This window comes from Galeopterus variegatus, unplaced genomic scaffold (assembly GCF_000696425.1).
Source record: "Galeopterus variegatus unplaced genomic scaffold, G_variegatus-3.0.2 Scaffold745, whole genome shotgun sequence".
NCBI classification, from domain to species: Eukaryota; Metazoa; Chordata; class Mammalia; order Dermoptera; family Cynocephalidae; genus Galeopterus; species Galeopterus variegatus.
In genome coordinates this window covers 92,839-117,584 of record NW_007726856.1, presented here as the reverse complement: position 1 = coordinate 117,584, position 24,746 = coordinate 92,839, and the positions used below count along the sequence as shown (strand labels likewise).

General features: G+C 51.3%; 1 protein-coding gene across 2 annotated transcripts in view; it reads right to left on the bottom strand.

Moving 5' to 3' along the window:
• Nucleotides 1-24,746, bottom strand: part of PRMT8 (protein arginine methyltransferase 8) — a 48,135-nt gene that overhangs the window by 15,422 nt on the left and 7,967 nt on the right. For both annotated transcript variants that reach the window (XM_008572012.1, XM_008572011.1), the window contains exons 2-6: nucleotides 23,992-24,147; nucleotides 21,649-21,712; nucleotides 8,156-8,298; nucleotides 7,440-7,527; nucleotides 970-1,085 (exon numbers count right to left, since the gene is read on the bottom strand). In XM_008572012.1, the coding sequence (XP_008570234.1) occupies nucleotides 970-1,085; nucleotides 7,440-7,527; nucleotides 8,156-8,298; nucleotides 21,649-21,712; nucleotides 23,992-24,147 (567 nt within the window). The remainder of the gene's footprint in view (nucleotides 1-969; nucleotides 1,086-7,439; nucleotides 7,528-8,155; nucleotides 8,299-21,648; nucleotides 21,713-23,991; nucleotides 24,148-24,746) is intronic.

The window sequence follows — 24,746 nt, the reverse complement described above, 5'->3', positions numbered from 1 at the left end:
GGGCGAGCAGAAACCAGATGAGTCTTGGCGGGACCTTGCCCCTGGTTCCTTGCATGAAGCCCTCGCGGTTCACGTGCCCTTCTCTCCTGCTTTTCATTTCCCACATCCATTCCCTCATCGCCCTCCCTAAAGACCCCTCAGTAGACCCGAGTCTTTGAAATGACTTTAGTCTGGCCGTTCTCCTCCCGGTTTGCTGGAGACAGGGGTTAGCCTCACATCTCTCCTCAGGTCACCAGTATTCCTGAATAAAAGCTCACTTCCATTGTCACCAACATTTGACTTTGTTTTTTCATCTGGGGGGAGGTAGCCAGACCTGTGAGCTTGGTATCAATTTTGGGGTGCCTCAGCCAGGAGCTGAGTGGCCCCTATAACAACAGTAAGAGTGCACGAAGGACTGGCGTGGCGGGGATGCTGGCCAGCTGTTCTCCATCTGCACTGCAGGCGGCCTTGGAAGAAGAGATGCTTAGAGCACGTGCCAGCAAGAACGCTCAGGAAGGGGTGCTGGAAGCCCTGTCTGGCCGGGTCAGATGGACGCTAGGAGGGGACGGCAATGACGACTGATCACACAGCATATTGACGTATCAGATTTCTTTCCTAAGAGGGACACCCACCTCTGAATGGACCGGCTTCCCCAAACCTGAGCATACCCTCCTGCCCCCAGGGTGTTCTCCCCTCTAAAGTCCCTCCCCCTCCCCACTCCCCCCGCAAGGGTCCCTGCACTGGACCCCTCCCCTCAGCCGTGCCACCGTGGAATCATTCTCTCAGTGGCTCTGCTCAGTGAGAGTGCCAGCTTTTGACTTGTCACCATGGAGTGCCACAAGTTCTGGCCAGGGCAGCCTTGCCTCACTAGGCTGGGGCCGTGCAGGAGCTGGTGTTGCCTATACTCCAGGCCCACCCCAGCCTGGCTTTCCAGAGTGGCACAGCTGGGTTCCCAGCACACCCAGGCCCAGCCGTGATGAGTCTCCAGACCTTTATCAAACAGGCATTGGTCACCACTTGCTTTGGATCCACGATGTCCACCAGGGGCTCCTTCATGGCGACGTCCCGAATACAGGTCATGTCAAAGCCATAGACATTCTCCCACCCTGCGGGAGCAGAGCAAGGCGTCAAGGCAGGCATCAGGTCCCCTGCAGCTCACCCATCCGGGTACTAGAGCACAGTGCGCCCAAGAAGGTGACAGGCAGCCGATGTCCCATGCATCAAAACAGGGTGGGAACCACTCTCCTGCACAGGCAGCTCCGCAACGTGCCAAGTGCTCGTTCGCATTTTCTCCTTCGTTCCTCTACAAAAGCAGGTCTCACTTTATGCTGAGCTGAACTGGAGTTCAGAGAGGCTGAGCAAATTCTCCAAGTTCACACAGCTAGAATGCGGCAGGGCTGAGACTAGACCCAAGTGACCTGACTCTTTCCGATATCTGCTTTCCTGTGCCCTCCCCAAGCCAGCAGGCTCCTGTGAACTCCCTTACCTGCCATCGACATTTCTATTTCTTCGTCTTTGCTCGAGCTGTTCCCCACACCTACAAGGACCATCTCTCTCCCTTCTCCCATCCCCACCCCCTGAACCTTTAGTGCAGCAGAGGGGGAAACATGGGCTCTCAGAGTGAAATAGGCTACAGTTTGAATCCCAGCACCACCACTTATCGCCTGGCACTGTGCAAATTGCCTAACTTCTCTGAACCTCAGTTTTCTCAACTGCATGGGTCCAGGACAGTCCTCCCTTCCTTAAATGCCATGATGCATTTATTAAGTGTCCGTCTCAGAAGAAATAACCCCCAATGGGGCACAAACCATCCCAACTGTCCTCCTTGGCCTCTCTGGGCTACTCATAAGATGCTTTGCTTGAGAGGGAGAAAGATTTAGGGTGGATGAGTTGGTGAGTAAATGAGTTCAAGTCTGATGGCCCAAGGTCATCCCTACACAATGGCAATAATTGCTATTATTGATTGATCACCTAGTCCAGGCCAGGCTCTTCATTTAATCTACCCAGCAACCCCATGAGGGCACCGCTATACTACAGATGAGAAAACTGTGGCTAGCTCACACACAATATCTGGCCCAGAATCACACATCAGGGAAACAGAAGCTGCGGCTGGAGCCCTGCCTGTCCCCCCACCCTTCTGCTGTGCTGACCTGCTGCAACAGCAACCAGGGATGCAACGCTCTCTCCCCAGTGCACAGAGAGTGGCCTTGCAGAGTCTTTAGTCACTGGGCAGCTGAATTGCATTTATCTGTTTATTCAGATGGGTTTAGAAATGCCTTGAAGTAGAGATGCTTTTCTCTAAAATCTTATGGGATTAAATTTTCTTTATAACATTCATTAAACAAATGGTCCCTTAGGGAACTTATGTCCCCGTAAGCGTTGAGGAGTGCAGTGTCTAAGCGGGGAGGTGTGAACGTCAGTGAAAGCTTTGCTCCTTTGGCTCAGATTCTTTTCTAAGGTACACAAAGACCTTCCTTGGGGAAAAGAAGGCAGACAAAGTAATCATCTCTCAGAGGGCGAGTGCTTGTGAAATTCTGGCTTGAGGATAAGATGCCAGGCATATACCATTGTGGGTTTCAACTGGAGCAAGGAAGCTGCTCAGTGGGCAGCAGGATCGGCTTCAGAGAAGACCCCCTTCTAGAACGTGGAACTAGCTCTCCATCCTCTCCCAGATAAAGTGGACATACAAAAACATGTTGTCTTCCGTTGAAAACCCTTCCTTAGGAGACCTGCAGCCGTGCACCTGCTCCTTCCCTCCCCAAACCCCTCCTTAAGTTTAAGTTCAATGCAAGTGTTGGGAAAAAACCTGGAGCTGATGTATGTAATGGCTCAAGACCTGGGCTCTGGAGTTCACATCTGAGCTCTGCCATCTACTTGCTGTGTAAGCTTAGGCAGGAACGTAACCTCTCTAAGCCTTGGATTCTTCTTTAAAATGAAGACCATGATAATGGCCATCCCATAGGGCTATTATGAGCATTAAATGTCATAAGTGCAGAAGATAGTGCCTGGCACATAGAAAGTACTTGATCCATAATAATTATCATTATGTCGTTTGATATCTGGGCTTTGCTGCCATCCAAGCTGAGTGACCATGTGCAGAGCAATAATCCCCTTCTCTGAGCTTAACTGTAAAATAAGGATTTTGGTTCAGTGGCTCTGTGTTCTAGAATCATCTGGGAGACTTTTAAAATGCAGATTCCTGTGCCCAAGCCAGAACTACCACATCAAAATCTCCAGATTTGGGACCCAGGAAGCTGGATTTTTATAAATCTATATAGTCTGTTTCCAGAGTTTGGAAACCTTTGGGGTACGTGATCTTTAAAGTCTTTTCCAGTCCTCAAATGGTGAGCTTAAAGTCTCATGGCCTCTGTGAAACCCTCTCCAAACACTCCTGACCACAGGAGTATCCTCAGCACCTACAGCACAGTGTTTGGCACAGTACAGGCCCACAGATAATGCTTTTTAAATTGAAATTTATCCCCAGATATTTAATGCCTGGAGTGCTTTGCAGTTCCTGGCAGTTTAATTACCTTTATAAGGGTTAATTTATGTCTTATCTCCCCAGCTAAAGGGAGATAAGCTAAGACTGCCCCCCCTTCAGTTATTCAGGGGACAGATTATCCAGGGCATTAGATTTTTTTCACCTTTCTGCTGACCCTTCTTATCCTTCTAGCCCCTTCTACCATAAGTGGAGCAGAGATGGGAAAGGATACAACTCAAACACATCAATTTTGTGTTGCAATTATGTACTGTCTGTTGAATGAGTAAATGTGGGGAAGAGCCATTGGCCATAAGAAATATTGTTATTAATTATCTAAAGATTAAAAAATGTCAGAGAGGCCTGCGATTCTTTTGTTTATGGACTAAAAAAATCTCCTAAAAAGAACTGCACAACGGTACCATGAATGTAACTAAAGCAACAGCAAAGTCCAAATCTATCATAACTACAGACTGGATTGACTCCACCCCAATTCTAATAGCCTGGCAGAGTAAAAGGTTCTTTTCTGGGCATAAATGTTATTCACCTGTCTCTGCTCTTCTTTTACTCACAATGTCCAGAATTAATAAAAAATCACAAGACTCGTGAAAAAGGAAAAAAGTATGACCTATCATCAGAAGAAAAAAACGATCTCAGGATCTGACTCAGAGGTAGCTCAGATGTAATTATCCAACAGAGACTTTAAAATACCTATAATAAATATGTTAAAGAATCTAGTGGAAAAGGTGGACAACATGCATGAACAGATGGAGAATTTCATTACTGAGATGGAAACTATTTTTTAAAAAGCCAGTGGAAATGCTAAAAATCAAAATCACAATATCAGAAAGAAAGAATTCTTTCAGTGAGCTTATTAGCAGAATGTATGCATCAGAGGAAATAATCAATCAACTTGAAAACAGGTCAATAAAAATATCCAAACTTAAACACAAAGAGAAAAAAAAGTTATTAAAAAAAAGCATCCAAAATCCATGGACAATATCAAATGAAACAATATCTAAAATATGCATAAGATATGTTTCTGAAGGAGGAGATGATGAGAAGCAGGCAGAAAAAAAAATTGTAGAGATAATAGCTGAAAAACTTCCTAAACAAATGAAATAATCAACCCACAGATCCAAGAATTCCACAAAATTCCAAATAGGATAAATATGAAGAAAAACAAAACAAGATGCATCAGAGTCAAACTGCCAAAAATCAAAATAAAGTGAAAAATCTCAGAAACAGCCAGAGAAAAAGAAACATGAAGCACCAGGAAACAAATTTAACCTCTTGCTGGACAGAGCTGTAGCGACGCCCTCCCTCCCCACCCTGGCCCCAGCGATTTGCGTTTCTCTGCTAGGGCTGGTGGGACTGCCTAAGAATGCCACAGAAAAACAGCATGTGCCTCCAGGTGCCACCTCCAGTTTCTCCTCTAGGCAGAAGGGAAGGGGCTTATGATAATTTCATATAGTTTAGGCTCTCAGCAACAAACTCCACTCCTTGCATGAAATGAGCTACAGCCAGAGAGCAGAACTCTGCATGTTGGGGGTGGAGGTGGAGGGAGACCCATGGACAGCAAATGAGCCCTCCAGGAGGCCCACTGCAGCCCTCCAGCTGCGGGTCTTCCTTCAGACTTCTCACCAGCCAGGGAGCTGGTGCCCACCCCGGGCTCTCAGCAGGCTGGAGATTCATGCATTGGGTCTGAAATTGAATACAATACCCACCAAGTGTCCTTCCAAGTTTGAGATCCTATAAATCTCCCCTATGGTAGAAAATTTTCAAATGATTACTCTTCTCTCAGAGTTCAACACTGCACCTGGCACATTCCTCTGTGGATTACTTTTACTCCTTCATTCATTTTTTCATTCATTCATTCAACAAAATATGTATTGTGAGCCTAGTTATGCCCGTCATTTATCTCTCTTCCTATGAAAATTGCACTGGGAATCACGAGAATAAGGCACATGATTTCCAGTCTGGAGCTAGCACCAGAGTAGCAGCAACTGCTCCCTCGGCTCCTCTCAGGACCCACCCCCACCCCCGACATTTGCAACCCCAGAGGCTCCCAAACACAGTCCAGCGGAAGGCATGCTTGTTTTGGAAACCATGAGGAAGTTTCTGAAAGAGCCGTGCCTAGGGTTGGAGCTCAATAAATATTTAAGTGGGTGTGCAAATAAAGCCTGTGTCTGGAAGTTCTCCTCGAAACACTGTTGAGTGCACGCACACCCAAGAGCTCCAGAACATGGCAAAGTGTGTCCTGTCACACACGCGTTTGATCAATGCCGCTGTTCAGCTGTTTCTGCTGTCTGCCATGAGAGTGCATCTGTCCTAGTTTCTAAGCCACCAGAGACCAACAAGTGTGGCATCAGGACAGTTCACAGTGCCACAGGTAGAAAAGGGCCTAGTTACAGCTTCAGAAACTAGATCCAGTCTAGTCCTGCGTAGACCCAGGAGCTCCCGTGTCCTTCAATACAGTAATCCTCACAGCAACTCTATGGAATTGATGTCATCTCTGGCTGAGGCTCAAAGATGTTAGGTAGTGTGCTGAAGGTCACCCAGTTAGGAAATGGCAAAGACAGGATTTAAACCCAGGGCAGGCAGACTTCAAAGCATTTAGCCTAGGCCACCTGCCTCCCGTTGCTCTGATTTGGAATTTTGCATCCTTCCCTCCTTGAAGGTCAATGATCAGAAATCACATCAGATTGGCTGGAGGCCCACAGTGATCCAGGAGGCTTTTCAAGGGCACCGAGCCTCAAACAATGGTCCCATTTCTGTCTTCTTCTGAGCCTGGCTCTGAACTCCATGCTTTGATTTCATGTTTCCAGAAGGGGGTGAACGCACACCCACAAATATACCTGTTGCATAGCACAGTCCAGTTGAAGCACTAACGACAATTAGACGGCAGCTGTCAGAGCTACTAGAGCTACCATCTGCTGCACTGTGGGGTCCAGGCCTCTCAGGGCAGGAGGCGCTCACTGCTCTGTTCGGTCTGAGACTCCCTCCACAGAAACTCCCAAGTAGGGCTGGCCCTGTTGGGACAGGAACCCCAGGTCTGCTGATTCTGCTGGAGCGCTGGGAGCATCTGTCTCTTGTTTTGGTTCAGTCGTTTGTGAGCTTGCTTACTTGAAGGGCTCCTGCTCCTTCGTTGTGTTTGGTACTAGTTGAGGACACAGGGCTGTGTCTAACCTTATGAAAATACGTTTGGTGTAATCTCATTAAGGACCAGGCCTGTCACTGAGAAATGCTAACTTTAGATAAACTAGTATAAAACAGTCTTTTCCAGACCAAATCAAACATTGGAGAGTTTCTTGTGGGTTCATTTTTTCTAAAAGAACCACATGTTTTTAGCTGACAAGGCATTATGAATACACATGTACATATGAGTCCCCTTCTCCCCACATGTGCACACACACGCATACGCACGTGCACACACACACATACTATTTCCTTCACTGTTCAAAGCAGCCTTCACCCCTCCCCACCCCCACTGCTGTCCATTCTCCCAAAGAACCTCAGAGAAGAATACATATTTTACTTAATGGGAGGAAAATCAATATTATTTGGATAGGTACGAGTGGTATGAAGGCAGGATTCAAAATGACTGGCCTGTCCTGCCATTTCTGACCCTCGTGGTGGACTTTTGGGATAACTGAAGGTCTCCAGCCACTTGTCCTGCTGTTCTCTGCAAAAACTCAGCTTCTGCGGCTTTGATTCATTCTTCACTCGCATGCATTCATTCTCTCACCGTGGGACATTCATCTTACACTGACTGCATTGCTTATTTGCTCCCTGTAGACCTCCTACCCTTGGGACTAGAGAGAAATATTTAGAGAGAAGAAACCAGAAAGGGTCACAGATAAACTCCTCCATGGGAATAGCACCTGTGTTCATGACACTGGCTGCTCATCTCAAGGCCACTGAAGTGCCTCCCACCCACAATGTGCAACAGAAGCCCAACAGAGGACTAAAGGTGACTTACAGTGGATTTTGAAGTCCTTGTACTGTCTGTCTTCAATTGCTACCACGTACAAAGCTGCCCGGTCTGGAAACATAAGCCCTCCAGGTTTCTGTTGATGAATTGTGGGGAAATGGGTGTCGTAATCTATTCACCTGACAAAGACATCACATTTTGAACTGCACATAGAGTCACCAGATAAGCACCCCTCGCCAGCATTTCTTACTCAGTGGACTGTCATGTGGCTAGGGGTAGGGCTAGGACAGCAATGCTCAGTTTTTATTTTGGGGCAAGGAGTATTTGAGGGACCTAGGTGGAGTCAACGGAACCATGATGCGGGGTACAGGTAAGTTCAGTGAGGAACAGTGAAAGATGTTATGACTTTCAGCCTGCAGAAGCCAAGCTGAACAGCACTCTGCTCTCTGGCAACCATGCACGTCCTCAGTACTTGTTGACCAGAACAGACGTTCATCTTGGCAGGAGAGGATGGGTGTCAATTACAGCAAAAGAGGCCAAGGTGAGACCTAGAGAGGTCCATTCTCACAGCTAGACATGTTGGACCTAGGGATGATCATTCTGTCCCCTGAAGCAGATCTGCTTTAAAGGGAGAAGCCCAGGAGAGGTGACCTTCTAGCCCAAGTCCCCTCTGAAGTCTTTATATCTTTCCTAGGCTGCAGGCCGTGGGTAGAGCAGCTAGACAGCCAGCAGACCAACAAGAGGACAGCATGCAGGACACTTACCAGCCACTTGTCCCTGGCAAAGATCACCGTGTTGAGCATGGACTCGTAGAACAGACAGTAGCCCATCCACTCGCTGATGATGATGTCGACCTTCTCCACAGGCAGCTCCACCTCTTCCACTTTACCCTTAAATATGGTGATGACTGGAAAATAAGAACCCCAAGGCCACTGCAGGGACCCCACCTGGGAGCCATGAGCACCCCACTTGACGGTTGTGTCTACAGGTTTTAGCCCCGTTCTGATTCTACTTCTAGGAGGTGCCATAGCTGACCCTTCACCAAGAGAGCTTGCACTAAGATAACTGAAAACTGTTTGCTTGTCCCCGCTAAAGTGTATTGAGCAATTACTACACGCCTGGCAGTGTGCTAAGACCATCCCATGCACTGTGTCACATAATCCTCCCAGCAAGCCTACGAAATAAGCATATTCTTACTATTCTCATTTACAACTAAGGAAACTGAGGCTTAGAGAGGTTAAAGAGCAGCAGTGGGAACAGACCCCAGGCCTAATATGATATGACTCCAACCCTGCTATCGTGGTCCCCACCCCATGTTAGGCTGCCATGATGATTCACACCCAAAGAAAGCAGGCACGCCTCCTCTTCTGCTCTTGCCACAGTTCACAGCCAAGGCTCTGGTGTTTCTGCAAGAGCGTGAGCGCTGCAATCAGAGAGACCCGGACTTAAGTGCTAGAACTTCTAATTATTATCCATACGACTTTACACAAGCCAGTTGACCTTTCGATCTCTAATTCCCCAAAGAACAAGGGAAAGTAATGTCTACTTAGAGGGTGGCTGTATTGATTAAATGAAGTAACACATGTGCGGGGCAGGCCCACAGCTGAGGCTCAGCAGAAGGTGACATTATCTGACACATTCCTCCTTATTGACTGATGGAGGGAGAGGGGAAGGGGAGGAGGCTGGGATAAGGCCCCTGTGCTAAGTGGCCTCAGCTCGTGAGTCACTTCCAAGAACTTCAGGTCCCACTGTGGTAGAACTTCTTAGTTGGGTTTTTGATCAATTGACATAGACATACATATAATTTTGGAGTCTCTTTTTGAATCCGTTGCTGTAAAGATCAGAGCAAAAGCTATCTTAGACACAACTGTTAAATTGACAGGGTGATGTATGGGTTGGCCGGTTCCTTCTGAACATTTCCTCTGAAAGGTTACAAATATTCATGATCCAAAGTTCTTATTCTGCAACATCCTCTGAAAAATCACACAAGGCCTGAGATTGCTGGGAAAATTGAACAACAGCATGTACATAGTTGTAAAAACACAAGAAAACCACATCCATCTTGAATCCGAGTTTCATGAAAATTAACTTGAACTGGGGCTCCTAGATGGCAAAAGGCACACAGTTCACTGGCTTTTTCTAGCGTCTTCACACTGCATAATGCAGGTGACGGAGTGCCCATTAGCAGATTCTAATGCCGGTCAGCTCTCTACTATCTGGTATTTAATCAAGGTTCAATCAGATACAGCCTCCACCATAAAGGGTCAGACACTTTGTACACCTACATTGGCCTTGGTCATTGTAGAGTGAGGCCCAGGCTTGTGTGGCCCTCCTGCTTACTGCTCATGAGCTCCTACCCCTAAAGAGTAAGAGCAGGAAGGGCTAGTCTTCTCCAAAAGGTTTGGGAGCGGGGAGGTATAGATGTTAAGGCTCCGTTTCTCTGGGGCTCTGAGACCGCAGGGCAGGAACTCAGCTGAGAACAGGGACCAGGGTGCAACAAGAGAATTCACAAGGGGACAAAGTGAAGAATTTTTGAAAATGCAAACTTAGTGCCTAATTTATTTCTTATTCTGAAAAAGAACTGACAAATATATGCCTGACCCTCCTGCCTGATCATTTGCATGCAAAATCTGGCTTGTCTTATTTTTGTAAACACTTAAAAAGTGGTTTTAATGGCCTTTTCTCTTTGCACATTTTTGAAGCGTCTTCCCTAATGTCTGCATGCGTCTGTGCAGATGTGGATCAGTTCCTCCTCGTGCATTAGATCATGACCTCCTGCAGCCCAGGAAGTTGTCTCCTCCTGCCTCTGCATCCCCAAGACCTTCACCCTGGGTGTTTGGTACAAGCCTCCATTTATGACAGTTTCATGGACAGGACTCCATTAGGAGCTGCGGGGAACAGATGGGCAGGCACTTACAGGCTGGTCTGATGAACAGGCATGTTACAGAACATTCCTCAGGTGCCCCCAGAGTGAGTGAATGCTGCCCTGTTCTGTGTGCTGGCCTCTTCTCCGTTAGCTGCTGAATCCTGACCCATATGGGTCACAACAGAAGGACAGAGGATGGCTAGACTGATGGGTAGATGACCGATGTCAGACACAAACCTACAAGGCCACTTCAAAAAGTCAGTGGAAAATGGAATTAAAAGAGAATGCAAATCTTTCCATGAACTTTTTGAAGTCCCCTCATACATACATACATACAATGGGTCACAGAACAGTAAAAATCACAGTTTCTGCTTGCAAAAAAAGCAGTCAACTCTATAAAATGCTCAACAGTCTAGATTTCTGTTCATTTAATATCACCCTTCTGCATCTATTCAAGTGCCAACATTTCTGGGAGTAGACATGGTCCCACACTTGGCTTGGTGAGTAGACAGGCCCTTGGTGAAAGGAAAAAGACACACCTCCCTTCGGTCCAGTTGTGGACTGGATTTCAGACCCCATTCATCCCCTCGCCCAGGTGCTTCCGTGCAGTGCCCAACCTGCACAACTTTATGGGTCCTGGAGGCAGCGACTTATGCTCTTGTTCCAGCTGACAACTAACCTTGATCAAATAGCTCCTCTCCTTTGGGAGCTCAGTTTCCTCATTAGAGAAAAAAGAAAAAAAAAGGAGGGAGATCAAATCTGAAATAACTTTTCAGCGCCAAAATGATTGATTCTTCAAACATGTACTGAGCACTTGCTATGTGTGAGGCATTCTGTGAGGTCTACTGGTAGGGACAGCTGACAACAAGAAAGTGGTGCCTGCCACGTACTGTCTGATTCTAATTTGCAACACTTTCCTGGAGCCTGATATTTTTTAGAGGCCGCACTGTCTCTATGGACCCAAATGCAATTGTCCGGCCGAATCATCAGGGATTGTCCTCCTGTTGTCTGTAGTCACCACCAGCAACCACTTAAACTCCCAGATTCAATTTCCCAATCCGCAAAATGCTACCTCTCATGGTGGGGTTTATGCCAATTCATTAGGGGCTATTGGCCAACATATGGCATTAGGCTGGCTCAAAGAACTGTGTGGGTACATACAGCGCCAGTCTTCCCTTTTCCTCCAGGTCCAGCTTTCTCAAGGTAGTCTAAGCCACTGATATTAAGATTCTGAGCACCTCTGGGCTGCAGAATCCTATGCCCAAGCTGGACCCCAAATCACTAAAACTGCAGCAACTCACAGTTGCATGGAGCTGTGTTTTTATTCCATAAAATGATGGAAAGTTTGTTCATCTAGCTATGACAGGACCCTGGCTAGTAAATTTTAGAAAGATTAATCATAACTAAATGCCCAACAGGGAGCAATAAACTCTAAGTTGGTAGCTTCAAGCTTGCAAATTATACATCTATTTTTTTTTTTTTTTGTATGTTTGGTAGGATTTTTTTCTTTATGGTTTCAGTGGTTATTACAGAAATCTCATCATTCTGATTAAAGGTCATTCGTGTAGTTTTTTGTCTTCCTTTTTTTTTTTTTGTCTTTTTCCATGTCCGGCAATGGATCGCAACCCTCAGTGTCGCCCCCGTACCGGACCAGGGACCGGCAACGGGATCGCAACCCTCAGTGTTCACTATTGTGTCTGCTCACAGGGGAAGGAAGGGCACTCAGGGAGGCCGAGCAGTTTGCAGGGGTCCCGCGGCAGGCCTCGGTTGGGCTCTGCTGTTTGATTTCTGTAAACTCCAGTTCTCTCGTGAGGCAAATGGAGTGACGGGACCAACCACGCATCCCTAAGAGGATCACTGCGATAACATAGGCACACGCGCTCTGCCAGCTGCTGTCCAAATGCTGGCAATTTTTACTCTCATGATTAGAACTCGTTTGAAGATCTTTTGTCTCTTAGCCCAAGGCCCTGTTTTTTGAAATTTTGAATGTCTGTGAAGAACCAAGTGCTCCACTAAGCTCTGGGCACAGGAGCTGAAATCGACAACTCAGGGAAGGAATTCACAGGCTGGAGTTGAGTCAGGCCTCAGAAGGTGCGTGGCAGCCGGCATGGGTGTCACCAAGACAGGGTGTGGGCAAAAACCAACGGAGTGAAGGGGCGAGCGAGGGGCTTTGCTGCAGTGGGGGTGGCATCGGGGACTGCACTAGCTCATAACGTGCTCCCTGTCCCCAAGCTTATGACCCTCTTGCTCACTTTACATGGGACACGATCTGTTCTCAGAAACAGCGAGGAACCTAAAATGGCAAGACTACTAACTTCAGACCCTCCGGGGCTGCTGACCCTGATGGATGCGCTGGAGGCTCAGAGGAGGTCGGGCTGGCCTGATTTGTTAACAAATCAGGTTCCTCGCTGTTTCTGAGAACAGATCGTGTCCCATGGAAAGTGAGCAAGAGGGTCATAAGCTTGGGGACAGGGAGCACGTTATGAGCTAGTGCAGTCCCCGATGCCACCCCCACTGCAGCAAAGCCCCTCGCTCGCCCCTTCACTCCGTTGGTTTTTGCCCACACCCTGTCTTGGTGACACCCATGCCGGCTGCCACGCACCTTCTGAGGCCTGACTCAACTCCAGCCTGTGAATTCCTTCCCTGAGTTGTCGATTTCAGCTCCTGTGCCCAGAGCTTAGTGGAGCACTTGGTTCTTCACAGACATTCAAAATTTCAAAAAACAGGGCCTTGGGCTAAGAGACAAAAGATCTTCAAACGAGTTCTAATCATGAGAGTAAAAATTGCCAGCATTTGGACAGCAGCTGGCAGAGCGCGTGTGCCTATGTTATCGCAGTGATCCTCTTAGGGATGCGTGGTTGGTCCCGTCACTCCATTTGCCTCACGAGAGAACTGGAGTTTACAGAAATCAAACAGCAGAGCCCAACCGAGGCCTGCCGCGGGACCCCTGCAAACTGCTCGGCCTCCCTGAGTGCCCTTCCTTCCCCTGTGAGCAGACACAATAGTGTCTGTCCCACCTACAGCATGGGATCATTGTGGCCATCGCATGACTGCTTGGGATGCTGAGAGGAAAGAGCTCAGAGAAGGGAAAGCACTGACCCATCCTCTCCTGGAGCCAGCCAGCTTAGTGGGCAGGTCAGGAGAGAGGATCACTGTGAGCAGCCAGGGCGGAGTCAGAAGCCGCCCACGTTCCCTGACATCAGCCCCTGCCTCGGTCCCTGCCCTCTCTCCAGGGCCCAGACACATGGATAATCCTCTCTCATAAGGTCAGAACCAGCCCATTCTGGAGCCGGTGGTGTTGGGGGAAGAGAAAATCAATATCTTTATCCCCAATATCTGGAGGGACTGGGAATGTATCCTGCAGCAAATGGACTCCATTACTGAAGTGGCAGAGGTGAGCCCAGGGTGCAGCGTAGCCTCAGTCCAGTAGGTTCTGCAATACAAGGTCAATTCAAAAAGTTCATGGGAAGGTTCAGATTATCTTTTAATCCTATTTTTCCAAGAACAGTTTGAAGTGCCCTCATATGGTACCCCTCTCCCTGCCCAAATCCCCTATTCACCCACAAACATAGGGCTTGGGGTTCTGCCTTGTCCCCAGATAGTAATCTGCCTGGCTTCATGGCCTAACCTGCTCCGGCTCCCTCGAGGGCTCAAGGCCCATGCTGCTCAGCTGGCGCTCTGACATCCTGCTAGCTTTGGCCGGAGCCCTTCCCCAGCCAGAGCCCCTCCTGCCATCTCTCTGATCCAAGGCACTGGCTGGAATAACGCTCGGTTAACCAAAACCATACCAGGACTCTTCCCCACCCAAAAATATCACCTACCACTTGGAACCCCTTCCACGGTCCAGCCTGGCAAACACCCAGCACAGTGGCTCCAGGCAGATGACTGTGTGGGCTTGGCCAAGGGGCAGGGACCATGGAGAAGGGGTGGCACTGGACAGAGTGGCTGGGATCAGTGGGAATGCAAGAGTCACCGAGCTTCTCCTGGACTCAGGCATTCAGAAGGTCATTGCCAGGTTCACTCTCACTCACTCACTGTAGCAGAGGCTTACACGGGACAAACAGACGGCGCCTCTCACCTCCGGGGACTCGTACGGGCAGGACTTCGGGGTCAAACACTCTTCTTCCCAGTCTCTGCACGGCCGGCCTCTTCATCTGCCAGGTCTCTGCTTCAGTGCCCTCTCCTCAGAAAAGTGTCCCCTTTCTACCAGTGCTGCTGTTAAATGCTTAACAACCGACTCCAGGGGAAAAAAAACCGGATCTGTAGCGTCCGCCAATGTCTGTGGTGTAAATACTCCAGCACGACCGATTTCAAGCTAAGGGCACAACAGCGCTCCGGGCAGGGCTGAGCAGGGACGTGCCACGGCAACCCCCCAGCCGAAGATGGACCCCAGCTTGTCTCAGGTACTCCGCCACAGTTCTTTCACTTTTGCAATTTGTGATTAAATCGTGGTTTTGTTTGCTCACTTGCTTTTATGTCCGTCTTCTCTGTGAGACTGTAAGCTTCATGAGAGCCAAGGTTTTCTTTCCTAGTCACACCACTGACTCCCCACACCCGGCACAGGGCCTGTATTTGGACAATAATACTTGAGTAATACTTGAAGGAGGAAAGAATGAAACTCACTTCTGAGGTTGTTAAAGGGTTGTTTCACGAGCAGTTAGGAAAAGAAGTAGCAATGCCAGGAGCCACTAGCACAGGTTCATTAAAACCAATTACATACGATTAATCTCATTTCTTCTTTCGACAGGGTTGTTAGTCAAGTTAATAAACGAAATAACCATCATAGCAATAGCTAACGTTTATTGGCTGCTTACTGCCACCAGACACTGCTCTGTTCTACACGGTGCTGTGCTGTAGATACTTAATGACTGGCTCTCCGGGGCGGAGAAGCCCTGATCTGTAGCACTTGCTGATTTCTGTGGTGTAAACAGTTTTACCGTAGCCAATGTCAAGCCACTGAAGTGACTGCATCTATTCCACAAACTTACTGAAAATTGAACAATCAGATCTTGGGATCCTGTAAGGAGCCTGCTCTAGAATAGCAGCTTTACATACAGTGACTATGTGATCCCCACAATGACCCTGAGAGGTATGAGCCACTACTATTCCTGGTTCACAGAAGAGGAAAGTGAGGCACATAAAGGATGTTATCCAAGATCATAGGCTAAATGTGGCAGAGCTGGGTGTGAGCCAGGAAGTCTGGCCCCAGAGCCAGAGCTGGCAGTGGGGCCACGCGAGGACTTCAACGAGGACTTTGATAAGGCCTCACCTCCATGGCATCCAAATGGAGAAGAGTCCACAAATCACGTGTGGACTCACGACTGGCTTCATGACTGTATTCCAAGGAACTGAATGTAGACCAGCCTAGAGGAGCTTCCACACTCACTATCGGGTACCCATCAGATGTGCAGACAACACCAAGCCAGGAGTCTTAGTCATTTGTAATGAAGGACCAAATCTAACAACACGAAGTTTAATATGAATAAAAACTATGACTCTCAGTTTGGCTTTAGAACAGCCACCAACCGAATACAGGTCAGGAGATAGAGCCTGGCAGGAGCATATGGGCAGGCAGCAGATTGCCGTTGATCTCCAGCTAGGAACAGCGTGGCACGGCGCCCCCCAGCCACTGAGGCACCTGGAGCTGCATTGCTAGCTGTGCGGCACCGGAACCCCCAGCCACCTGGCTGTGCCATCCCTTAGCATGACTGCATGAGGGTGAAAGAGACACCGAAGCATGTCTCTTCGACCAGGAGCTCAAAGCAAGGCCCTCCTGTGCGAAGGGGGAGGAGCGGGGTGCATAGCCTGCAGAAGTGGGAGAAGGGAGTCTCCTTCCTCGGCGTGGCCCCAAAGGGAAGAAATGGAACGCAGGGAAGGTGGCGTGCAGGCAGTGGGTCTCATCAGGAGCGTCAGCAGGGCTGGCCGACTGTGTGGTGTGGAGGAATGTTGAGGAACATGGGATCAAGCAGTATCTAGAGAAGGCCCATCAAAGAGCAGAAAACGAAACCTGAAATGGCCCACAGCTGACACTTGCCGAGTTCCTACTGTGTGTCAGGCCCTGTGTTAGGCACCGCACCCACATCATCCCTAATCCCCCAACATGCTGTGCTCCTGCGTGTCCCCTCTACAGGGCAGCGAGTGGGGCTCAGGTGATGTTTGATGAAGCCTTCCCAACAGAGGCCCCTCTGTCCACTGCCACTGCCCTGGGTCCTGCTGCCCCAGGGTCTCCTCCATGTATGATACTTATGCTTTAGGACATGCCCCAGCAGGAGAAGAGAAAGGAGGGGTAAGCTTTTTCCTTTCGTTTTCTGAGAAATAAATGGGTTATAATTTTTTGTTCCTCGAATTATAAAACTTCTATCAACCTCTGAGCTCCTATGTCAACTTTCACAAATGAATCTTTCTAAACGTCTCGGCAGCCCACTCGTTTCCTCGTCAGAAGGAGAGGAAACAGTCGTTGTTCGTGCTTAAGGGAAAGCAGCGTGTGTGGGCCGCGTGTGGAAGAAGCCGTGGGAAGCCGCACGCCTGCTGCAGGTGGCTTCCTGTAGGTGTGTGTCTCCATGTGAACAAATCCGTCCAAGGAACCGCGTGGAGGTGGCGAGGCAGAGCGCTTGATTGATCGCAGGTAGCAGGTAGTTGGTGCCCATGTTGTTATTTGTGTCTCTGCACCTACACTCCAGGGCCCACACAATCGGCTGTTGCAGCATTTTGAAGGCATATTGCCATGGAAACACTCGTACAGTCATGCTGTCCTCTTTCGAGTGCACATGCCAAGGCCGAGTGAGCTGATGCAGCGGACCAGGCCCCAGGTGGCCTCACCGTTTCCTCCCACCTGCTGCAAACCCCAAGGAAGAGTAAATAAAGACCACTTGGCTCTGTGAAGGCTGCTGGGCCTGGAGTTCCCTCCTCCCTGCTGCTGTGTGTGCGACGGGGAGGGCCAGTCATGGGGGACAGTGATTTGGCCCTCTTGGGCCTTTGCCTCAGTAGCACAGAGTCAAGTCTGAGCCATCGGAATCCCGGGCAAGGAATGATTCCATCCTAAGCCCGTTAAGTGGGGCTGAGCGCTGCCCAGGAAGGCTGGGGGTGTGGGTGCCAGCTGGGGTGCTGAAGCTTGAGCGGTGGGAAGGGCATCCCTGGGGAGGGCTGTCCTGGTGTGGGGTACTGGGGCCCCAGGGGGAGATGAGGGCCTCTGCCCTGCATGGGGTTCGGGGCCCAGCATGGGGTGGCAGAAGCATCTGTGCGGGGCAGGAGGTGGTGACTATGGCGGATAGATTACACACCAGAAGATCAATTGAATAAGTAAAAATATCATAAATAATGGGAGTCTGGTATTTTAGTGTCAGAGAAAGGAGATACAAACACAGAAAGGGAGAAAACTAGAGTAAACCCCATAGTATTGGGTTAAAAGTGGCGTCACGTGAGCTCATACTTGACAGTATGTATAGCCAGATGAAGAAATAAAGGTTGCAGAAGAGTGTAAATGTGCGCACACACGTTCCCCAGCTCCCTCCAGCCTGGGAGCACTGACACCCAGAGCGACGAGCACACCCAGCCCAGATCTGAGTTCCTAAATGCCGTTGTCCGTGATGTGGGATCGGGGAAAACAGCTGATTCCAGAACAGAGGCACGGAAGCACAAGACGAGTCTTGTGCCAGAAAGTGTGACAGTTCTCAAAAAGGGAAAGAGGCTTGTCGAAGGGACACAGAAGCCAGCTCGCAGGGGCTCCCAGTGTCCAAGTTAGGGACAATTTGCGTATCAAAGTAGTGACACGTGGCCAGCAAGTGCACGTCAGTGTGTTGGGGGGGGGATGAGGTGTCCTGTCCACAACTTACCCTCAAATGGCTCAGGGAAATAAACATGCTTATTTGCACCTTTTCTGTGAACTTGTGTTTCGAAGGTTAAAAGAAAGAAAAGGGAGCAAAGATGGAGGAGGGGGAGGGGAAATTACAAGAGCACAAAGCAGGGGAGGGAGGCCTGGAGTGTGCACCAGGGGGTCGGGGACCGTGCGCTTCCTCTTCTGGGCAAGGTTCAGAACCAAGCCTCCTCCGAGGTGGGGACTGCTCACCGCACACTCTGCTGCGGATGGCTGCAGGGCAGTAGCCCTCTGCTAGCCGGGGGAGCCAGCGAGGCTGCAAGAGAGACAGAGGAGGGGTGAGGGGCTGAGCAGACCCTCAGAGGTCAGCCTGTACAGAGGAGGGAATGGTCGAATGTTCTCTGGAAGCCCCTTAGGGCTGAGGGCCAGGGCTCGAGACCCCTGAGAGGGGATCTGGTCCTGCACCTGTTCGCCTCTTCCCCAGGAGGTTGTGACTTTCAGACTTGACAGGCTCTCACGGGGCTCCCACGTCATCCACATGAACACACTTGGGAAAGTGGACAGGAACCAGAGCCGAGACCAAAGGTTCTGGCCCAGCTCCATCGCCCGCCTCTCCTAGCCTCAATTTCCCCATCTGATAAATGGGGGAAGCCTCTCGCCACATTTCACAGAGCTGGGAAGAAGGAGATCGGATGCCACCCTCGCAGAGAAAGAACTGGCTCGCGTCCTTTGTCCATCTGTAGCAGGCAGATAGCAAGGCCACCTCTCTGTCCCTTCTGCCTAGGCCAAGCCCTTTTCTGAGGGGTTCACAGAAGAGACCTGGCTCCCCAAGGTCTCTTGTCTTCCCTAGTGAACCAAGAGAGGCTGGACACCAAGCCAGAGGTCCGGGTATCTGAGCAACACTTCCCAGGCTCAGGCCTCCGGGCCTCAGCCCTGCTTGCGGCCACTCCAGGCGTCGCCGCCCGTCACCCCAGCCTGTCCCTCCACCTTCTGCCCACTGCCATCGCTGCACCTCTTCTCTCCCCTCCTCCCCTAGCTGAGACTCCATGGTCCTTTATGGCCATTGAATTCTGGCTCCTCTCTCACCACGTGTCCTGTCAGCAAAGCCCGGCCCGCACCTTGCACCCCACTCGCACCCAGGCTGCCGCGTGGGCAGAGAAGCGTCCCCACCATGAGGACAGTCACGCTGCCACCGCGCACACATCTCCACAGGCGCTGGCCCAGCGTGTCTGTGTCCCCTCCCCCCAAGACCGCTGCCACCCGTGTCCCTTTCTCCTCCCCCTTCACTGAGAAAACGGAAGCAACAACCCAGGGCCTTCCCACCACCGGCCCCCGCTGCGTGCGCCCGCCACCCCGCTTTCCCCGCTACCACGGTTGAACTGTCCCTTCTCCAAGATTAAGGCCACCCTCCGCCTGTGCTCCAGAGCCCACCCCCCTCTTACCTTCTCAAGGTCCTTGCTCCTAGATTTACTTTTTCCTTAATCTACTGCTTGTCTGTCTCTCTACTGCATCTTTGAGTCATACGCACATTTTCACGTCTCTATCTTTACAATAATAAAAATAAAAGCTCCCCCCCTTGATCCCATAAGCCCCTACAGCTGCTATTCCATTTTTCTGTTCCCCATCGCAGTAGCAAGAGTTATTTATGGTCCTCCCTTACGTTCTTCTTGCCTGTGACCCACTTCAGCCCATTCTCCAAAAGGAAGTCTCCTCCTTTGCTTAAAATCCTCCAAAAGGCTTCATCGCCCTGAGAATAAAACGCAGCCTTGCTTTCCTAGTGTACAGCCCTACGTGATCTGGCCCCTGCCTCGCTCTGGTACCCCCTTTGCTCTTGAGGATCTGCCCACGGAGCCTTCTTTTTGTTCCCTGGGCATGCCGAGCTCAGTCCTGCCCGGAGGAACTTTGTACTGGCTGTGACTCGTCTGGGACTCTTCCCCTGAGTTTTGTCAGCCTGGCTCCTTCATGTCATTCAAAACTGAGCTTAAACGTGACCTCCTCAGAGAGCATCTAACCAGATGCCTGTCACCAGCTGATGGTTTTCTCTGAGTCTGCTTCATTCATTGTCTGGAACCCCCTTCCCCCACCTAGAGTGTAGATTCCATGAGGTCAGGGGTTTCACCTGCCTCGTGCCCTGCTTTATCCCAGAGCCCGGCTCACGGTGGCATTCATACAAGTTTGTTGGATGAATAATGCTCCTGCCCTTTCCAAGAGTCTGCGGCGGTGGGTCCAGCAGCGAACAGGACAGGTGGCAGAGCTGAGGCCACACAGAAGTCGGTGTTTGATAGTGTGTGCAGGTGGGCTCTCGCTTGTGCCTGGCTTCTTAGGTCTGACTGAAAGGGGCATCAGGGCAGCAGCTGCTCCACAGGGGAGCAGAAGAGTTCCAGTGGTTGGTGCGGGGCATGACCAGGGCTTTATTCCATGAGCTGAGGGTCCCGCAGCACAGAGAGGGAAGGCCCTGCTGACTCCTCGGAGCCTTGGCTCGGCAGAGCCTGCCGGTGAGACTCAGTGCCCAGCCTCCCTCAGGAGGACGCTGAAAGCAGACTCCTTGGTCCCCAGCCCGGCTTCTTGTTCCAGCCTCTCTTTTCCCCTGCCCAGGCCTGATAACTGGCCCCCCAACCTAGACCCCTCTCAGAATGTCCTTCCCTTCCAGCCCCAGCCTTTCCACCCTTGGGAACTGCACGTAAGTGCTCACTTTTGGAATTAACCTTCCCCGGGTCCACTGCTTCAGGCTGGCCTCTGCCAGCCCTGTCTCTGCTCCAACTCACCCCCACCCCACGCTGTGCCTTCTCATCCTTGGCTCCCTCGCCTTGACTTCACTGCAAGCTCCCGGCCTCCTACAACCTCAGCACCCAGCAACACATGCACAGAGTTCTGTGTGCCCTGCCCGCCCCTCGCAGTTCTCCCAGCACTGAGCACAGGGCCTGGGACTGCAGCTAAGCTTGCTGATGGGAGAAAGCTACATGGAGATCTCCTGGGCAGGCACCCTGCAGGTCTGAGTGTACGAAAGATGGGTTCCATCGAGAAGGGGCTGGGGACGCCACAGTCCACGGGAAAGGAGTGAGGGGGGAGGGAAGGGGACACACCTCTCTTTATAATCAGACTCCAGCTTGAAAAGCAGCCTAATTGCCAAGACAGCCCCATCAGCAACAGGGCCTGCAGGCAGTGGAGGACCACATCCTGGGGTCTGCCAGGATGCCACTGGGAGGGTGACAGAGAGAGGCAGGGCTGGGGCTGGTGGAGAGGGAAGAGGAGGAGGAGGGATAGCAGGCATTTTGCAAAAATCCACAGGCTACCTCCTGCTGGGGCCAAGCAGAGGAGACAGCAGCTGAGGATGTAACCACAGGCTGTGCTTGCTGAAAGCTGACATGGGACCAACGTGACCTTGGCTGGCACTGGAGGGTGGGAACCTCAGCACCCCATGGCTGCAGTGCTGCTGACGGGGGCCTCAGCTAGGCACTCTGCCTCCCAAATCCAAGTGCTCTGCACTTTTCCCTCTTATGCTGGTCTATGCGCCCAAACGAGAAAGCACAAGCCCCTCACCCCCCATCCACAGGGAAATACTCGCAGGTATGCCTTACTGTTGTCCAGATGGTTGGCCTTAATGATCTTCTCTGAGTAGTCAGAAATACTGGAGCATTCAATCTAGAAAGGGCACAGAACAAAGGAGCAAGGTGTCAGGAAAACCCCCGCACGTCCAACAACAGTGTCATGGATGGAGAGGCCAAGGCCCAGAACTGAAGCTCAGCCCTCCTGACTCAAGACCAGCAGCCTTCCACTAAACTGGGCCACCTTTGCCAGGAGACTAGAACCTGGCCGCTGCCCGTGTGCAGGACCTGGTCTCTGTGATGGAGGCAGGAGGAGCGGGCAGGCCTCCCCCTCCCCAGAACAGGACGCAGCGCAAGCCCCTGCACTCCCAGGACAGGCGTGAGAAGGCAGAGCCGCGGCCGAGGTGCTGCGTCCTCCCCCAGCCTGGCCCTCCCAGGACAAAACGGGCACTTTCCAAGACAGGAGCATCTGGAGGATGCCAGGGCAGGACCTCAGGGCCAGGCTTCAGGTCTTCCCCTTCACAGACGCGTACATGCACACGCAACTCAGCTCCCACCCCTTCTACAGACACCACCTCTGAAAGAATTTATTCCTTTTAGTCTGGAAGTTTTTCCTGGCTCCCCAAATCCCCTAAGCAAAGGAAGGACCACGGTATTGGAGAAATTAGTTGGCCATCGGCTGAGAGCAGGACCTCATGGGATGGGTGGATTCCCGGCCTCTATGGGGGTGAGAGGCTGGGCGTGCAGCCAGGAGGTCAGGGGCTGGAAAGAGACGGGCAGCTGCTGGGGAAGGGACTGTTCCCTTGAGACACCCGAGGGAGTTGCTGACAGCCCGTCCACGCCTCGAGGCAGGGCGAGGGCCCTGCGACCTGTTAGAGCTGCCTCTAAAGGACAGACGGCAGCAGGCTTGGGTCCCAGAAGGACCAGCTCTTTCCTGGCTACCAGGTCCCCGCCTCGGGTCCCTCGGGAACCCTCTCACCCCGCTCTGGTCACATTATCTTCCCATCTACTCGTCTCTACTGAGTTTAGCCGAGAGCAAGGTGGGAGACGAGCCAGGCAGCCTGAGTCGCGTCGGGCCTCTGCCGCTTCCTGGCTGCTTCAGCGTCCTCGTGAGGAAAGTCGCCGTCCCTGCTCCACGTGACTGCTGTGAGCACGGCTGGAGGCCGCGCAGCACCAGGACGTCCTCGCTTCCTCTGTCTCCCCATCTTCCTTTTCTTCCCCTGCCCGCCTTCCTTTTCCTCTTCGCTTTCCCACTCTTCTGTACTCTGCTTTGTTTTATTTCTCCTTCTTGGATCTCCCTCCCATTTCTCTAGCTTTTCCCTGAGTCTCCTTGTCTTTCTGTCCCTGCCCGTCTGTCTCCACTTTCTGTCTGACAGTGGCCTGCCCCCTGCCTCCCTCCTGCCACCCCATCTCCCTTCCTCTCTCTCGCTCTCCTCCCCCCACCCCTGTCACCCCGTCTTCCCCACTGGAGAAGGGCAGCGGGGGGCAGGGGACCTGGGACAGGGGAAGCTGTGAAATGAAGCGGCCGAGAGAAGCCCAGCTCGGTGCGCCGCGGCGTTCATGAAGGAGCCGTTGGAGAAAAGAGCGGCAGGCAGGCAGATCCTGCCCGGTCACCACAGCTGGAAGGCGCCGAGGGGGAGCCTTCTGACAGCTCATTGGCAGCAGCCCCCGGATGACTCGGGAGCCAGGGACAGCAGCCCTGCTTTCCTGTCCTCACCGCTGTCCCCATCGAGGCTGGAGCTGAAATGGGGCCTCAGCACTGGGAGAGAATGGGAGCGGGGGTCACCAGGTGGCCTCAAGTCCAGCTCCACGCTCTGTGGCCTCCATGACAGTGGAGTCTGCCCCTCACCTGAGGGCTCCGTCGTGGTGGGCCAGTGATCATACAAATGGCGACACCCCTTGCTCTTGGGCATCCAGACAAACCCCTACCCTCCAGCTGAGCGCTCACCGCTTCTCCCGGGCAAGGCTGCATTCGAGTCACCTCGAGGACAGCCCAAGCTCCCACAAGACCCTCGACAGCCATGGCCCAAGTGCTTTCCAAGTCAGACAGCAGGAAGAAGGCTGTGCCTGCGGGGTGACTTGGGGCAAGCCTCTGGAGGCAGGGCGTAGCTCTGGTCAGCCTGGGAGCCTGGGGTTCCCCAGGGCAGGCTACAGATGGCCCTGCTAAATGCACAGAGCACGAGCACCCTCTGCCTGCCGCTCAGCTCACCATGGGGCTCTGCACACGGGCCGGCTCGTCCCCGTGCTGGGAGTCGGACTGAAGTCTGCCTGTCATTTCGACCAAGACAGTGCCCACACTCCATCCCCGGGCCCACTGCCTCTTCTGTCAGTCAGAAGCTCAGAGCTCTTCTCTTTCACAGCGAGTGACATGCTCACCCCAAACACCTTCTTGGCCCCGGCTTTGGCAGCAAACATGGAAAGGATCCCTGTGCCACTCCCAACATCCAGCACCACTTTGTCCTTGAACACGTGCTTGTTGTGGTACATGGAGTTCCGGTAGGTGAGCGTCCGCACCTCATCCTTCAGCATTTCCTGTGGTGGGAGGAAAGAAAAGGCAACATCAGCATCGTGAAGGCACCTGGGACTGCACCAGGCTCACTCTTCAAGTCTCAGTGATCTCACCAGCCAGAGCCACAGAGGAGCACTGTAGGGCAGCTGGGCCAGGCTGCCTGAATCATTCCAAAGAAGCCCAGCCTTACGACTCTGCCCAGAAAGATGTACCATTGGAAGAGAAATTCATGTCCAGACCGGGGAAACCTCCAATTTATAAAAGAACAGAAGGAAAGATCAGTAGAGCACAGCATGAGAGATTTAAGTTAGATCTGAAGCAGAACTTTCTGTCATGGTGAGAGAATTGTTGTTGAACAAATTATTGGAGGAGGTTTTTGTGGGTGTATTTTTTGTTTTGTTTTCTTGTTTTTAGACTGGAAAACGTATCCCTCTATCTAGCATTAAGTCCTTTGTAGTGAGAGAGAAGCCAGATGAACTGTTACAATCGTCTCCAGCCCAAGAACATGATGAGCCTACGTATGGTAATGAGGCAGGGATCGGCCATTCAAGAAATCAGCAAACACTTGATTAATTCGTCACCAACACTGTTGGGGTGATTTTTTTTTTTTTTTTTTTTTTTT